The following is a 17,473-nucleotide window of genomic DNA, read 5'->3' as shown; positions in this document are numbered from 1 at the left end:
TTCTGCTCTCTGGGGCCAAGCATAGCCCCCATATTGTTTTACAGAATTGAATTTATACCCCTTCAGAATATGGGGGTGTAGCACATAAAAGCAGATTGATACTACCATTTGAGACCAAGATTACTGAGATTCATTTAGAAAAACTATGGCAGAACCAGGATTCTTACTTCTAGTAAAGGACTAAACCCATGGCCAAAGCACATGTTTCTGAAGTAACTACTCCTGTTATTTAATTTATTGCTTACCACATACCCTTCAAGTTTGAGATTTACTGAGATTAAATAGATAGGCAGTTCAGAATAGAGCCACTCCTGAGTTTACATTACATTTGAGTAACTTCAGATGAAGAAAAAATAAATAAACCTATTCTTCTTTCCAGATTTCAAAAGGATATCTAAAGGTGTAAGTTTTCCTATATTTGATTCTTCATTTACCTCCTGAAACCTAACAGCCACTACATATTTTAAAAGATTTTAAAAGTTAATGTAGTATTTTTTTTTCCGACTGCTATTACTCAATCTGATTAAAACCGTCCTAATGTAAATAATAAATTAGTGCCTGTGGCCTGCTTATTCCTATTCTGTGAGGGCAGGGACTGTATTGTCTAAACTTTGTATTTCCCCTAGCACTTAGTATAGGACTTTGTACACCTCAAACACTTAATAAATATTCATTATTAAAAAAGTGTTTTTTATCAATGAATAAGCATTTAGTAAGAATTTATTACTAGGGTTAGCTAGGTGGCACAGTGGATAGAGCACTAGCCTGGAGTCAGGAGGACCTGAGTTCAAATCTGGCCTCAGACACATAACACTCACTAGCTGTCTGACTCTGGGCAAGTCACTTAAGCCCCAATTGCCTCACCCCAAAAAAAATTATTACTATATACTCGGCTAGGCCCTTGGGGATACAAAAATAAAATCCAACAGTCCCTGCCCTCATGTAACTTACACTCTATAGGTGCAGACAATATCTGTGCATCTCAATATATGTTTAAGCAAGTCACAACAATAGCAGCAACACTATGCATTTTTTTATTGCTTTTATATTCGAAAAAGCGTTCACATCAGTTATCTCTGCCTTTATGTCATGGAGATGGAGCTTGCTGCTTGAGTCCTTGGATGTCATGGCAGAGGCTGTATGTAGTTTCGGTGACTAAGTAGCTGCTCCTACCATCAGAAAGCACGACTTCTTGTCTGCATGTGGCTGTCTTGCTTTAGGAAATTTTTATTTTCTAGATATCAGCTTAGTTTGTTATGGACACCTCCCTTTTTCCATCCTCATGGGCGGCATCTCACTCTTCTACGGGGTTGGGTGGCTTGCTATGTCCCAGACTCTCCAGTGATGATCAACTCTTCGTGTGGGGCAATAGTTAAGTGACTTGCATGAAACACGGTGGGGTGGGGGTAGGATGGGGGGAGGTGTTGTCTTTCATACCCTGGTGTCAGTTGAAAGTTAAAAACTGATTGGGCAGAGCCTCAACCATTCTCTACCATGAAAGTAGTGCAGGGGCAGCTAGGCGGCGCAGTAGATAAAGCTCCGGCCTTGGAACCAGGAGGACCTGAGTTCAATTGTGGCCTCAGACACATGACACTTACTAGCTTTGTGACCCTGGGCAAGTCACTTAATCCCAATTGCCTCACCAAAAACCAAAGAAAGAAAGAAAGAAGTACAGAAATCTGTTATACAAGAAAAACTTGCCTTAATACTTCTCCCAACACAAAATGGGAATGCATGATACTTTTCCCCAATTCCCTTTGAAGTCCTTAACCTTATAAGCAATACCCTGCCCAGTGTACCACATACTTTGCGTTGTTTCTAGAGTCATGTCACATCATGACTGAATGGTAACTTCAGGCTATCCACTTATATTTATTTGCATATTGAAAGATTTCCCAATTTTTTTTTAAAGGCTATTGGGGAATTCATTTTGGTTGAAAAGGATGTGAAGATTAAAAAAAAAGGTAATATCTACAGTCTTAATGAGGGCTATGCCAGAGACTTTGATCCTGCTGTCGCAGAGTATGTCCAGAAGAAGAAATTTCCCCAGGTAAGCATATATGTGTACCACCTCTGTGATACACACAAGTAAAATACACCACACAGGTAGAATACACCTCACAACTAGCATTAGCTATGAGAGCTGAGTGGAAGATAGAAAGCTTCCAAGTATGGTAACAAGGGCAAGAACCAACCTTGATTACTTCAACAAGATTAATTACCAAGTTATTGGTCCCAGGGAGGTCAATTTTCTCTTGCAAAATGGCTAATATGGAAATGTTTTGTATGACTGCGCACATATAACCTATATAAAATTGTTTGCCTTCTCAAGGAGGGCTTAAGGAAGAGAGGGAGTGAGAGAATTTGGAACTCAAAATTTAAAAAAATGAATGTTAAAAAATTTTGCTTACATGTAATTGAGAAAAAAACAAAAAAATGTAAATGTTAAAAAAGGCTTTATTATGCGGCATGGGGGAGCATCATTCTAAGACAGGGATTCTTAATCTTTTTTGGATCCCTTAGGCAATGTAGTAAAGCCTATGGATCCCTTCACAGAACGTTTTTAAATGCATAAAAAAAAATACATGGGATTACATTTTATCGAGATCTAATTATCAAAATTTTTAAAAAAGGAGAACTTCACAGACCTCTGGTTAAGAATTGCTACCCAAGATGATAAGGGCTTATAAAAGGGCAAAAAAGACCAGGATGTTTGCCTTATGTTAGGTCTGTTACAAAAACTATAGATATCTGTTCTTTCCTGATTTGCCTTGTAAAAAAAAAAAGATAGATTTACATATACATACATATATAAATGTGTGTATGTATATATACATAGGTATGTGTATATGTATGTATATATGCATATATACACATATATACCTACACAGAGAGAGATATGTATATATGTGTTACACATATATACACACGTGCACACACACATATCAGGTAATGGAAGTGGAGTAACTATTCTGAGCCTTCGTAGAACCAACCCCACTCATCGAGCGACTTTTATTAATTGACCACAAGAGGATTGTGTTGTGAAATTGCAATAAGGAGAAGCCGACCCAAAGAACAAACAAAACGTATTCTTCTGGCCCTTGAGAGTCCAAAGGTTCAGTTCCTGGCACTGCCATCAGAATTCTTGCCCAGGGGAGAGGTGGGAGGTAGAAGTGAGGGGAAACAGGATAATAAAAGTAGCCACCTCTTGCAAGATTAATGAGTTAATTGGTCATAAAACACTTTCAGTTCAGGGACCTATGAGCTCAGAGGGTACAAGGGGTTATAATTTCATATGGGCCACTGTGGAATTAAAGCCTCCAGGATCATTTATTCTTGATGGCATGCATCCCAAGTTGCTTAACTTAACAATCCCTTCCCCCATTCCTCCCCCTTCTTTTTCCCCTTCACCTCCACCTTCCACTTCCCCTTTTAAAATGAGACTACGATCATGACTGGAAGGAAAAAAAATCTGTTTTTAAAGCTCTTCTTTATAGGCTTGCAGGTATATATGAACTACTGTTATTCCTCCCTCCCCAACCCCCGCTTTCAATCCCAATTACTAATTATCTTGAAATTGGCAGGATAATACAGCTCCTTATGGTGCAAGATATGTGGGCTCCATGGTGGCAGATGTGCACAGAACACTGGTGTATGGAGGAATCTTTTTGTATCCAGCCAACAAAAAGAGCCCCAAAGGAAAGGTAAGCACTCCTCTTTGAAGACCAGACCAAGGAGATGGGCTCAATGCCATAAGAAAGTTTAAGTTACATATGAGGAAGGCTGCTTTTCCCAACCCCGCCCTCCCCCCCGCCCCCAGTCCCAAGCCAAGGTTGCAAATGGACTGCTGAGAAGTACTAGGACATGTTCTTTGGTTTAAAGGTAGTTATACTTGAAAAGACCTCTAAGTGGCACAATGGATGGAGTGATGGGCCCTGGAGCCTGAAAGACCTGCGTTCAAATTCTACCTTAGACACTTAACTAGCTGTGTGATGCTGGGCAAGTCACTTAACCCTGTTTGCCTCAGTTTCCTCCTCTGTAAAATGAGCTGGAGAAGGAGATGGCAAACCACTCTAGTGTCTTTGCCAAGAAAACCCCAAATGAAGTCAGGAAGAGCTGGATATAACTGAAACGACTAAATAACCTACTTGAAGTCAGAAGCTGGGGTGGGGACTAGAGTATGAAGTAAGTGACATCTGGAGATCTCTTCCATAGACATGATCCTGTGATTTTTGTCACTGTACAGAATTCCTAGTGTGGAAAACTCCCTCTACCAATGCAGATCATCAAGTAGTTTATAATTTATACTCTTAGAGAATTGCCTGGGGGCACTGATGGGTTAAGCAAGTTGCCAGAGGTCACACAGCAATTATTTGTCAAAGGCAGTACTTGAACCCAGGTCCTCTTGACTCCAAGTTTGGGCCTGTATACTATTCCACTTCCTATTTGGTTGTTTTTAAATGATTTATAGAGATAGATACCTAATGAGCCTATTGGCTCTTGGGAAACAACACTTTTGCAAGGAAAGTATGGATCTGTTGTGAAACTTGTCTCTCACATATCATGCAGTTACTGATTATACTGACCTAATATTACATGACTCATGTTTGGGTTTTTCTCAGATATTGAATATGATTTCTTATATAGTCTAAGAAACATTCTTCTACCACTTATTGTAAGTGCGGTAACAGAAATTGTTTATCCTTTTAAAGTACTGTCCACTTTTCTTTGTCCCCATGGTCTTAACGTTAATCTGCACGATTAACATTTTCTTCATCATTTCTCCAATATTTTCTTTTTTTTTTTTCAGCTTAAAAATAACTTTCATTAAGGAGTAATCAGAAGGAAGTGCTTCTGAGGAGGGACAGGGTCAGAAGAAAGAAAAGAATAAATGGGGGGGTAGGATAGGATTAAGGGAAATAGAGTTAGTTTTTCACAACATGTCTACTATGGAAGTGTTTTGCATAACTGCACACGTATGGCCTGTATTGACTTGCTTGCCATTTCAATGAGGGTGGGTGAGGAGGGAGGAAGGGAGAAAATTTGGAACCCAAAGTTTTAAAAACACATTAAAAAAAATGTTTCCACATGCATCTGGGAAATAAGAAATACAGGAAATGAGGTACAGAAATCTATCCTGCCCTATAGGAAAACAGAAGGGGAAGGGGATAAGAGAAGTGGGAGGAGAGATAGAAGGGAGGGCAGACTAGGGAAAAGGGTATTCAGAATGCATGCCATCTTGGGGTGGGGGAGGGGCAAGATGGGGTGAAAATATGGAATTCAAAATCTTGTGGAAGTAAATGTTGAAAACTAAAAATAAATAAATTTATATATATAAAAAAAGAACAGAGAAGGTCAGAGCTGGGAGGGGCTTTAGAACAGACAAGATCGGAAGTGAGAGGGACCTTAGATGTCAGCCCGCTGACTCATTTTCAGGGGAAGAGACTGACTCAGAAATGACCTTTCCAAGGTCCCAATCTATTCAATTCAACAAAATTTTCATTAAATACCTTCTTTGTGCCACATTCTGTGCAATCACTAGATATTCAAAGGTAAGACATTCCCTGTCCCTCAAGAAACGTGTACTCTGCTGAAATGATACACACAGCCAAGTTAATACAATATTTGCAAAGGAATTACAAAATCATTTTGAGGTGGGAAGAAACTAGCACCATGGGAAGGGGGCAGGTAGAGAAAGTCTCCTTTATATGCTGGCAGTCCTTCAGCTGGGCCTTGAGGGGACCTAGAGATGCCAGGAGTTCCAGGGGAGGATTCAGTGCATTCCAGGCACTGCGAGGGGTGGGGAGTCAATGTTGCTGCTCTACCAGAACAAAGGGTACAGGAGAGGAATGAGCTGACAACAGGTCAGAAAAGTAGCTTGAGACTAGATTATGAAGGACAGTCAATTCCAAATAGGGAGATTTGTATTTTCTCTTAGCGACAATAGGGTGCCCCAGAAATTTCTTGAGCAGGGGAGTGGAATGCTCGGTCCCATCTGTCAGCTGTATTGAAGATGGGGCAGAGGAGGAGAGATGGGAGCTCATGTTGCAAAGAGGATTTGATGAAAATTTTACTCCGACTTGGTGGCTGCCTCATGGAGCCAAAGTTCAAGAGAATAAATTTTGAATAAATGAACTTAGAAATGAAAAAAAAAAAAACCCTTTCATTCCAGAATATTTTGAAATTAGTCTGGTTTCCAGACTACACTGATTTAATTGTAAAGCCATGTTCATGTTCAAAATACTATATTGGGCAGTCAGAAAGATTTACCACAAATCATGATAGTTTTAATCTGTGCCACATTCCACACTAAAGTCGTAGGAAAAAAGAATAGCACATTTCATAGTTTGCAAATTCTATAGGTATTGAACTTACTACAGATCATATTTGACAATCCTTTAGACTCTTCTCTAATTTTCATTTTGTTCATGTTTTCTGGAAATTTATTGCTGCATATTTCAGAAATTTATTTTCCACTCTATCTACTCACAGAATGAGTCCCTATGCCACTAACTGATTTTCTGTCAGATATTCAACTTTAATTGGTATATTATACTTCAAAAGTGTGGGAAGAGTTAAAAATCCTGGTTGAGGAAGACATGGTATTTTTTTCTTGCTCTACAAATAAATTCAATAAATATTTGCATTTTTTATGATTCTGGGTAAAGATTTTGTAATTTGACACAACAGATTTTATCCAACATTTTCTTAAGCCTGGACAATGAACAAAGCAATATATCAAGCCCTGATTTTGTATTTTGCTGATTTCAAAGATGTAAATACTCTGCTGAAAATTTAACAATCAGCTCTCTCCAGGTGTGAGCTGGCTCCAGAATACCTCTGGTTTTAAATGCTAAGCTGAGGAGTTTGTCATGGTGCAAAGAACACTAGATTTGGACCCAAGTTAAAATCTTGATTCTGTTGCTTTACCACCTAAATGACTTTGTACAAATCATCCTCTTTGAACTGCAATTTCTTCATATGTAAGGTGAGAAGTTTACGTCTCTAAATTCCCAGATTGTTCTTGTCTTTTATTTTCTAGCTGAGACTCCTGTATGAATGTAACCCGATGGCCTTTGTCATGGAAAAGGCTGGAGGACTAGCTACCACAGGAAATAAAGCTGTGCTGGACATCATTCCCACTGACATCCATGAGAGAGCACCAGTGATTCTGGGGTCCCCTGATGATGTGAATGAATTCCTAGAGATTTACAAGAAGCATGCTGCCAAGTGAAGATCTCATCTTCCTTAAAAGAATAGGACCAAAGATCTAGTGCACTCTATGAAAAGATAAACTTCCATGCCAGACCAAGACCAAAGCACTTTTTAAATTTCCCACAATCCTTTTGATATACCAAATATTGTATGGTGCTTTGGGCACCCTACACCAAAGGCAGTTCCTATAGGGCCACAAATGGTAAAGATCTTTTGAGAGCAAAAGAGAAAATAAAATTGTTCTTCCTTAAAAAAATAAAAGCTTCATTGATTTGTGTTGAGTCTTATACTTTTATCCTCTCACATCTAATAGTTATTTGTATTTGGGACATCTGCCAGTGCTTTATAAATTTCAGTTCATAAGACCATGGTGTCTATTTCGATTTATTCCTAGACACTGTACCTATAATTGTAAGGTACATAGTGGTACATGTTTGTTATGGAACTTGATTCAGGGAGAAAGTTTTCCATAAATATGTTTAACTGGATCACAGAAACAGAACATGATTTCACTCAATTTTGATTTTTCTTTATGAATTTTTGATTATTAAATTAAAAAAGCATGACATTTATTAACCTTAAATTACCATATCTAAAAATAATGCTGTAATTAATAATGTAAGCTTTAAAGAAAAAATGCAACCTAGAAACAAACAAATGTTTTTCTCACAAATATGTCATTGTTAACAAGAACTACTTGATCCAGGGCAGGTAGGAGGTGCAGTGGATAGAGCGCTGGGCCTGAAGGCAGGAAGACTTGAGTTCAAATCTAGCCTCAGACACTTACTAGCTGTGTATCCCTGGGCAAGTCACATAACTGTTTGCCTCAGTTTCCTCACCTGTAAAATGAGCTGGAGAAGGAAATGGCAAACCACTCCAGTATCTTTTCCAAGAAAACCACAAATGGGGTCACGAAGAGTTGAACAGGGCTAAAAACAAGAGTAATAGTAACAGCAGCCACTTAATCCAACCAGAATTAGATTAGCTGTACCTCTTTCAGGCACTGAATTTGGAGTCAGAAGATATGTTTGGATCCTGGCTCTGCTTAGTGCTTAAAAGCAACCTTGGGCAAATCACATAATATTCTGGGTCTCAGTTTCCTCATTTATAAAAGGTCTTGATCCCTAAGGTTTCTTCCAGCTCTAAATCCTATATTCCCATGAACTGATAGTCTTTGATTGCTACTAATATGCAAGCTAAGCTCCTGGTATGCATTCCTGCTATCTCTCCAGTTCCCCTCTTAACTCTTTAGAGGATATGGGTATACATGAATATACATGCGCGCACACACACATACACACACACACACACACACACACACACACACACACACATATGGGGATAGGAATTGGACCTGTAATTTTAGTAGAATAGAGAACTCTCCGGTTAGGAGACTCCCTCTACCAAACATATCGTTCTTCCATTGAATCTTGAGCCATCTCCAGTCCTTCTGATCAATACCTTGCCACTGGACCCAGCTGGCTCTGGAGGAGAAAGTGAGGCTGGTGACTTTGCACAGCCCTGCCTCACTTAAATCCAATTCACTTGCAGATCATGGCATCAACTCCCTGATGTCATGGTCCTCTTTGAGAATGAAGGACAAACAACAACAACCTTCTCTACACCTTATAGTGAAGGAGAACTTTCTAGAGCACAGCTTCTATGACTTACCCAGGGTCTCACAGCCAATATGTCCAAAGTGTAACTTGAACTTAAGTCTTCTTGACTTCGAAGTCAGCTTTCTACACACACCATATGTCTATACATGTATACATACATACATACATATATGTGTATCTATACATACACAGTAATGTTCCTCTTCCATAAACTTTTAGAATGAGAAGACCCTCATCTCATCTAACGCCCTCATGTTTAGACTAGGAAGCTTAGGTTCATAGAGGTTGTGACTTTAGCAGGGTTATACAATTACCTGAATGGCAACTCTGTATTCCCAGTGCAGTCAGTACTCTTTCTACCGCTTCCTGTTGGTAATTGGAACTCAAGTCAATTTAATGGGCAATTAAGTACCCATTACATGCAAGATGTAGCTAGGTGGTGCCACAGTACACAGAGTGCTGTGCCTGGAATCAGGAAGACTCTTCTTCCTGAATTCAAGTCTGGCCTCAGACACTTACTAGTTGTGTGACCCTGGGCAAGGGGTCACTTAACCCTGTTTGCCTCAGTTTCCTCATCTATAAAATGAGCTCGAAAAGGAAATGGCAAGCCATTCCAGTATCTTTCCCAAGAAAACCCTAAATGGGGTCATAAAGAATCAGACAGGATTGAAAAAGGACTGGAGAACAGTAACAACCCGGGTGAGGTGCTCTTTTAAGTAGTAAGTTCCTTAAGGGAAGGGTCTTTTGCCTCTTTTTATATCCCCAGGCTTAGCACAGTACCTGGCACATAGTAGGTGCTTAATAAATGTTTATTGATCAACCGCTTGAAGTACTGGGCAATACTAAGACATGAAAGGCACAGCCACTAACCTCAAAGAATTTACACTCTTTGGGGGTCTGAGATGTAACAAGTACAAATATAAAGATTAAGTTCCCCCATTCTGGACCTGTGATTTCATTTGTCCTCTGATGAAAACTCCCTACGCTGATGAACTTGTACCTGTCCTCTGCCACTTAGGGAATAGCCTGGGGAACTGAGAGGCTGTGAGTAGCCCACAGTCACACAAGCTATTAGGGTCAGAGGGAGAACTTGAATTCAGGTCTTTCTGACTCTGAGGCTAGCCCCCTACCCACTTTACCACACTGACTATCGTAAGTGTAAGTACAGTACAAACGAAACAGAAATATGAAAGCATTTTATAATAGTGGGGTGGGGGAGAGACAGCTACTAGGTAGAGGGGATGGGTTTGTAAAGGCTTCAGGGTTATTAGGGTCAAATGAGATAATAAATACAAGGCTCTTTGCAAACTTTATATGAATATGTATATATGCACTATATAAATATGTATATGTATGTAGATGCTAGCTATTATTAACTTGCTTACAGTTCAGGACAGGAACAGTATCTCCCAAGTTTTTGTGAGAGGAAGCCTTTTTTTTTCATCTCCTCAAATTTTTGAAGTCATAATAACTAGTACTTATATATCCCTCTAAAATCTGCAAAGTGCTGCACATAATTCTCTCATTTAAGCCTCAGGACAAACTTGTGAGATAGGTACTATAGGCATTTCTTTTTTTCACAGATGAAGAAACTGAGGCTTGGAGAGGTTAAGCTGGCTGCTCATGCAGCCAGCAAGTGTCAGAGTGGGGATTTGTTTGAACACCAGTTTTTCTAACTCCGAGTCCCCTATTCTGTCCATCATGTCATGCTGCCTATACCCTGTCCATTATTCCATACTGCCCCCTAGTCACTGGAAAGGGAAAAGATAGAGAAAGATGCTAACACAAGTTTCTGCTCTGTGGAGGAGGGAAGGGAGGCAGCTTCCAGGTACACTTTTCTTCCTGCTAAGAATCCCAGCAAACCGCAGGAGTGGAGGTGGGGGAGCTGGAGGAAGGGGCAGACGAGGATGACCGGGTAGTGGCAATTAGCTTATGGATCTACCAGGTATGGCTTTCAGATTTTCTGATAAATACTTATCTGCTGGTTGAGAACTCCAAAGCTATAAAAAATATTATCTTAAGTATCAAGTATTAAGTAAACATACTTAAGTATCAGCAAGGATAGCTAGGTGGCACAGTCGATATAGTGCCAGGCCAGGAGTGATGAAGACCTTAGTTCAAATCCTGCCCCGGACACTTACTAGCTTTGTGACCCTGGGCAAGTTACTTAATCTCTGTCTGCCTCAGTTTCTTCATCTGTAGAACAGGGATAATAATAACACCTACCTCTGAAGGTTGCTGTGAGGGTCAAATGAGATAGCAATTATAAAATGCCTGGCACATAGTAAACTCTATATAAATGTTGTTGTTATTGTCATTATTATTATTATATACTAGGGGCAGCTAGGTGGTCCAGTGGAAAGAGCACCGGGCTTGGAGTCAGGAAGACCTGAGTTCAAACCTGACCTCAGATACTTTCTAGCAAGTGACCATGGGCAAGTCACTAAACCCCTGTCTGCCTCAGTTTCCTCATCTGTAAAACAGGGATAATAATAACACCTAATAATAACACCTACCTCCTCCCAGAAGAGGATCAAATAAGGATCAAATGATTGTAAAGCATTTAGCACAGGACTAATTAATTACTAATTAATAGTAAGTGCTATAAGAATCTTAGCTATTTTTATTAATTATACTGCAACCAAGGTCTATATGTACCTTTAATTGAAGTAGCTCAAAAGAAACTTGAGATGCACAAATCTAGAGACATCTCCATTCCAAATGTTCATATGGACTATTTGTGGCTGACCTGTGGTGGAGCTTTCCAAGCTTTTATTGGTCTGATCAGCCACAGTTGGACACACTGTGCCTTGACCCTGACATAGTTATGTCATTTTGGTCCTCTCTGAGCATGAAGGACAACAGCCAACCAACTATGTGTACCTTTAAGAAAATAGGCAGGCATTTCATTCACCCTTTTATAGACCTTTATCTGTGGCTGCAGTGCAGTCTCCACATTTATTCATAGCCAGCAAGAACTTTGGCATTTGGTGAAAGGTCAAAAGCTACAGTTACAGAGTGTGGTGGTAACTCAAACTCTTAACATTTCAAAGTAGCTGCAGTGGGGTATGACTGAGGCACCTGGCTGTCAGCTGTAGGCCAGAGGGTGCTAGAAATAGCCAGGCCTCCCCAGGATCCCTTTGCTAGCCTGGGTTACAATTCACTCCGGGATAGATAATTTACTTGAATAGGATGTTGACAAGATGTTGACACTGCCTCCCTCCCAATTACACTTTTAGTCCAGTGTTTCAATATAATTTTATCTTCATTGAATCTCTGATATCAACATCGCCTCTCCCCAAAATCATAGAATATTAGATCAAGAAAAGACCCTGGAGAGATTAGCTAGGCCAGCACTCTTATTTTATAAAAGAGGAAAATGAGACCCAGGTCACACAGCAAATTAGTTACCTGGCCAGGAGGAGGCTATAAATTTCCAATCTAATGTCTTTTTTTTTTCACCTTATGATACCCTGGTTTTAAGCATGTGCGCATGTGCCCTTGAACACACCCCACCCCCCCACACCCATTTTCTTGATACATTTTCTTTTTATATCAATCTCAACTGACCTCTCACTGAAGTAAGGCAAGTCATCTCCTCACTAATCAATTTTATATCCCATTCCCTATGGCAGCTGTTCTAAATCTCTTTTTTCCTCAAGCCTTTTGTGGCACTCCTACCCCTACCTTTTCGAGGGCCTCTTCTCACACGTCACTGAAAAAATTGACAGCATTTACTGCCTTCTCCTCATCTCCCATACTCTCTGACATCATCTACCACTCTCTCCTCTTTTACTCCAGTCTCTGATGAAAAAGTGGTCTTTTTCCTTGCCAAAGTCATCCTCTGTGCATGGATTGTAGTCTAATTCCCTCTGGTATTATCCACAAGAATCCCCTTACTGTCATCCTGACTTTCTAATTTTCAGTCTCTCTAACTACTGGCTCCCTTTCTACCTATCGCCGGCTGCATATGAAGTCAAGTCAAGCCAAACCAATTCAAGTTGAGAAACATTTATGAAGAGCCTACTATGGTCCAGGCACTGTAATAAGCACTGAGAATTCAAAATTAAAAAGAAAAGGCAAAAACTTCCTGCCCCCAAAACAAAAAAAACAATCATTGCTCTCCAAGTGTTCAAAGTGTAAGGGGGAAGACCTGAAAACAACTATGCACAGACAACCTACGTGCAGGATAAATGGAAAATAATCATAGGCAGAAGGAATTAGCATTAAGGAGAACCAGGAAAGATTTCTTGCATTAGGTGGAGTTTTAGCTGACACTTGAAGAAAATTGGAGAAGCCAGGAGACAGATCATGAGAAGGAGAATTGCTGGCACAGAGAACAGCCAGTGAAAATGCTCAGAGTTTGAGTGTTTTGTTCAGGGAACAGCTAGGAGACCAGTGTCACTAGATCACAGAGTGCCAGGAAGAGATTAGGGTCTAAGAAGAGTGGAAAGGAAGAAAGGGACTAGCCTATTTAGGGTTTCAAAAACCAAAGAGAAAGAGAAGAAAGGAAGTGGACGCAGCAATTGTAGATGCCTTCTCAAGTAGTTTAGTCATGAAAGGGAAGACAGACAAAGGAGGATAGCTATTGGTGTAGATAGATAAAAAAACACCCAGGTCTTCTCCATCCTTAAAAAAAATCCTCAATAGATCCTACTATCATCACAAGGGATCATCCTTCATCTCTCTTCTTTTCAGCTGAACTCATCGAAAAAAGACCTCTATACTCAATTGTTCGAGGAGATGTAGGAGGAAAGGTGCATTAATACTGGTATATGATGCACTGGAGCTGCCATTGTGTAAAACTATTCTGAAACTATACCCCAAAAGTCACAAATACATACCGCTTTTGACCTAGTAATATCATTACTGGGTATGTACCCCATAAAGTATTAAAGTGAAAGAACCTATCTGCACAAAAAATTTTGTTGTTGTTCAGTTGTGTACAACTTTTCATGGCCCCATTTGGGGTTTTCTTGGCAAAGACACAGATGTGGTTTGCCATTCCTTTTCCAGCTCATTTTACAGATGAGGGAACTGAGGCAAACGGGGCTAAGTGGCTTACCCAGGGTCACACAGATGGTAAATGTATGAGGCCAGATTTGAACTCAGGAAGATGGGTTTTCCTGATTCCAACACCAGTGCTCTGTCCACTACACCACCTAGCTGCTCTGCCCCCTCCCACGTTATGCCCCCTGGAAAAAACAAATTGTCATGGAGAGTTGGTCCAGATTTCTTGGCCAGCCAGGGAATGGCTTTCTCTAGCCTTCTTAGTACAGAGTGATTCTGAAAGTAGTCCTTTTTCACCTAAGAAGCGATCTATTTCAGAAATCACTACTCTCTTGTTGGATGATACCTAAAATCTGAAATCAGGAACTGTCAACCCAGGTAATCACCAAGGTTGGTAACATTCCTTTCTCAGGATCACTAGCGTTGATATGCTCAAAAGATGAAATGAAAAGGCAAAGAAAGAGTCTAAAACTGGGAAGTCTGGGGACAATAGTTTCAGACTGTGGGAAAGCGCATGACTCTCATTGACATGGGCTTCTGCTAAAAGATACCATTGCTGCCAGGAGCAGATGAGGATCCCCTTTCTAGCTTGATGTATTCCTCTCTAGGAAGTTAGTCGAAAAGGGAGAAAGATACAGCAGGGGCATAGATCCATTTCTTTTCTCTTTCATAGACCACAAAAAGAGTGAATCATTCCTGAGTTCATCCCCTTAACTTAAAGTCACCAATAATCAGGGAACCAAAAAGAGGAATTCCCCATGTTCTTTCGATCAGCAAGGGGCTCACTCTTGTGCCCATATACCTACACATATGCAGCTCAGCACTGAATAGTTAAGTAACTTGTTCATGATCACACATTCAGTAAATGCCAAAAAAGCGGAACCCAAAAATTCTTGAAGACTATCTGGGTAAAAGAACAAATCAGAAAAACAATAGATAATTTCATCAAAGAAAATGACAACAATGAGACACTATGCCAAAACTTTTGGGATGCAGCCAAACAAATCCTTAAGGGAAAATTTATATCACAAAACATTTTCATCAGTAAAAGAGATAAAGAAGAGATGAATGAATTCTGTGTGCAACTAAAAAAAAAACTAGAAAAAAATCAGTTAAAAACCCAACTAAATAGAAGAATAGAAATGCTGAAGATCAAAGTGGAGATAAAGCAAAATTGAAAAAAAAACCAACCATTCAATCAATATGCAAATTTAAGTTTAAAAAATAATTAAACAAACTCCTAGATCACTTTAATTTTTGGAAACTGAGGAAAATAAAATTGCCAAATAAAAAAACATGGAAAAGGAGAATTCCTAACATATGAAGAGGATATAAAGGAAATTTTTAGAAACTATTTATCTCAATTTTCTGTCATGAAAACTGGACACTTAAATGAAACAAATGAATATTTAAGAATGATAATATTCCCAGATTGGCAGAAAAAGAAATCAATGATTTAAATGATGTCAGATAAACTTCAGAAAAATGAATTGAACAAAGGAACAAAAAGGACCAGATGGATTTACAAGAGTATTTTATCAAACATTCAAAGACCAAATAACTCCAATATTATATATTGCTTATAAAAAAAAAAGGAAGGGGGGGGAGAGAAGGGATCTTACCAAGCTTCTTCTATAAGATAAATATGATTCTAATAAGGAAGGAATTTATTAACTAGCTACCATGTGCCATACCTGTGCTAAGTGTTTAACAAATATTATCTCATTTGAGCCTTACAACAACCCTGGGAAGAAGGTGCTATTATTATTCCTATTTTAGAGTCGAGGAAACAGAGGCAAACATAACTTAAGTGACTTGCTCAGGATCACAAAGCTAGTGTCTGAGGCCAGATTTGAACTCAGGTCTTCCCGACTGCAGGTCCAAGACTGTATTGATTCTGTCACCTAGTTGCCTTAAGCCAGAGAGAGATAAAGCAGAGAAAAATGACTATAGACTGATGCCTTTACTGATATAAAATTTTTGGAGAAAATGCTATTAGCAAAGAGGTTACAACAAATTTTTTTTTACAAAGTTGTGAACTTTGATCATGTTGAACTTATACCAGGAATTCAGAGTTGGTTCAATATTAGGAAAACTATAAATATAATGGACTATATTAATAAGAAAAATAACAAAATCACATGGTCATATTAATAGATGAATGAAAGCTTTTGACAATAATATTTATGTTAAAAACATTGGAAGCATAGAAGTAAATGTAATATGATAAATAGTATCTATCTAAAAACAAAAGCTAGCATTATCTATAATAGAGAAATGCTTGAGGACTTTCCAACAGGATCAGGATTAGAGCAAAGATATTCATTATCACTGCTATTATTTTTATAGCTCTAGAAATGCTTGTTATTGCTTAGCTGTTTTTCAGTTGTGTCTAATTCTTTGTGACCCCAGTTGGGGTTTTCTTGGCAGAGATACTGGAGTGGTTTGCCATTTCCTCTTCCAGCTCATTTTACAGATGAGGAAGCTGAGGCAAACAGGGTTAAGTGACTTGCCCAGGGTCACACAGCTAGGAAGTGTCTGAAGCTGGATTTGAACTTGGGTCCTCCTGACTCCAGGGCTGGTGCTCTCTATCCACCATGCCACTTGGTGGCCCTGGAATCATTTATAAAATTACTAGAATGCTGTAAAGAAAAACAATTTTAAAAGACTTAACAATTTCCGATTAATAAAGTTACTAGACCGATTTCAGAAGACTCATCATGAAGCATATTTTCCACCCGTTGGCACAGATGTGGTGGATTTGTTTAGTTGTTTTAGTCCTGTCCAACTTTTCATGATGCCATTTGGGGTTTTCTTGGCAAAAAGACTGAAGTGGTTTGCAATTTCCTTCTCCAGCTTATTTTCCAGGTGAGGAAACTGAGGCAAACAAGGTTAATTGACTTGCCCAGGGTCACACAGACAGTAAGAGCCTGAGGCCAGATTTGAACACAAGATGAGTCTTCCTGACTCCAGGCCCATCATTCTGTCTACTCCACCACTTAGCTCCCCTAAGGGAGAAAGGAAGACTTAAGCATGTGTTAAACAACAGGGCAGAATCAATAGATTGGGAGAGACTAAAGATTAGAAAGAATGAGGGTGATTGTGGAGACTTCTTCCAGACACTAGTATGGTAGAGTAGAGGAGCAAAAGGAGACATACATGTTCAGACACAACCAATACATGAATTCATAATAGTTAACTACACTTCCTTTTTTGCTTAGGAGGGTTTTTATTTTGGAGAAAAGAGCTGTCAGAGGGGAATGTGTGGGGGGGTACTGATAGTGTAAAAAAAGGGAGAGAGATGAAAGAAAAGAGTATTAATTTAAAATTTTTTAATGTGCAAAAGAGAGAAGGGAGTTCATAAGGGCATGCCAACAAGCAGGGAAGTAATGGTACTACTGTGTAAAATTTAAAGCTGTAATAGGTAATAGAATCACATTTTCATATGCCAGTTTTTTGTTGTTCTTTGTATACAGAAAGTTCATATATATTGTTTGTTGAGTTCATAATAAAAAAAGAAAATTAAAAACAAAGGAATGAACAAGAGCAATTGGTTGCAATGGACACACACTAGAAGCTTTCTCAGTACATCAAGTATAAAAAATAAAGATGCTGCTCTCCCTGTTCTG

General features: G+C 39.2%; 1 protein-coding gene across 2 annotated transcripts in view; it reads left to right on the top strand.

The window, feature by feature from the left end:
* The window catches only part of FBP1 (fructose-bisphosphatase 1), a 38,412-nt gene extending 30,921 nt beyond the window's left edge, over window positions 1-7,491 (top strand). For both annotated transcript variants that reach the window (XM_020971703.2, XM_078153001.1), the window contains exons 5-7: window positions 1,913-2,050; window positions 3,585-3,704; window positions 7,043-7,491. In XM_020971703.2, coding sequence (XP_020827362.1) covers window positions 1,913-2,050; window positions 3,585-3,704; window positions 7,043-7,234 — 450 coding nt within the window. In that variant the 3' untranslated portion in view covers window positions 7,235-7,491. The remainder of the gene's footprint in view (window positions 1-1,912; window positions 2,051-3,584; window positions 3,705-7,042) is intronic.
* Window positions 7,492-17,473: the final 9,982 nt, after the last annotated feature.

This window comes from Phascolarctos cinereus, unplaced genomic scaffold, assembly GCF_003287225.1.
Source record: "Phascolarctos cinereus isolate Bilbo 61053 unplaced genomic scaffold, phaCin_HiC Scaffold_4;HRSCAF=312, whole genome shotgun sequence".
NCBI classification, from domain to species: Eukaryota; Metazoa; Chordata; class Mammalia; order Diprotodontia; family Phascolarctidae; genus Phascolarctos; species Phascolarctos cinereus.
This window is presented reverse-complemented; position numbering and strand designations above follow the sequence as displayed.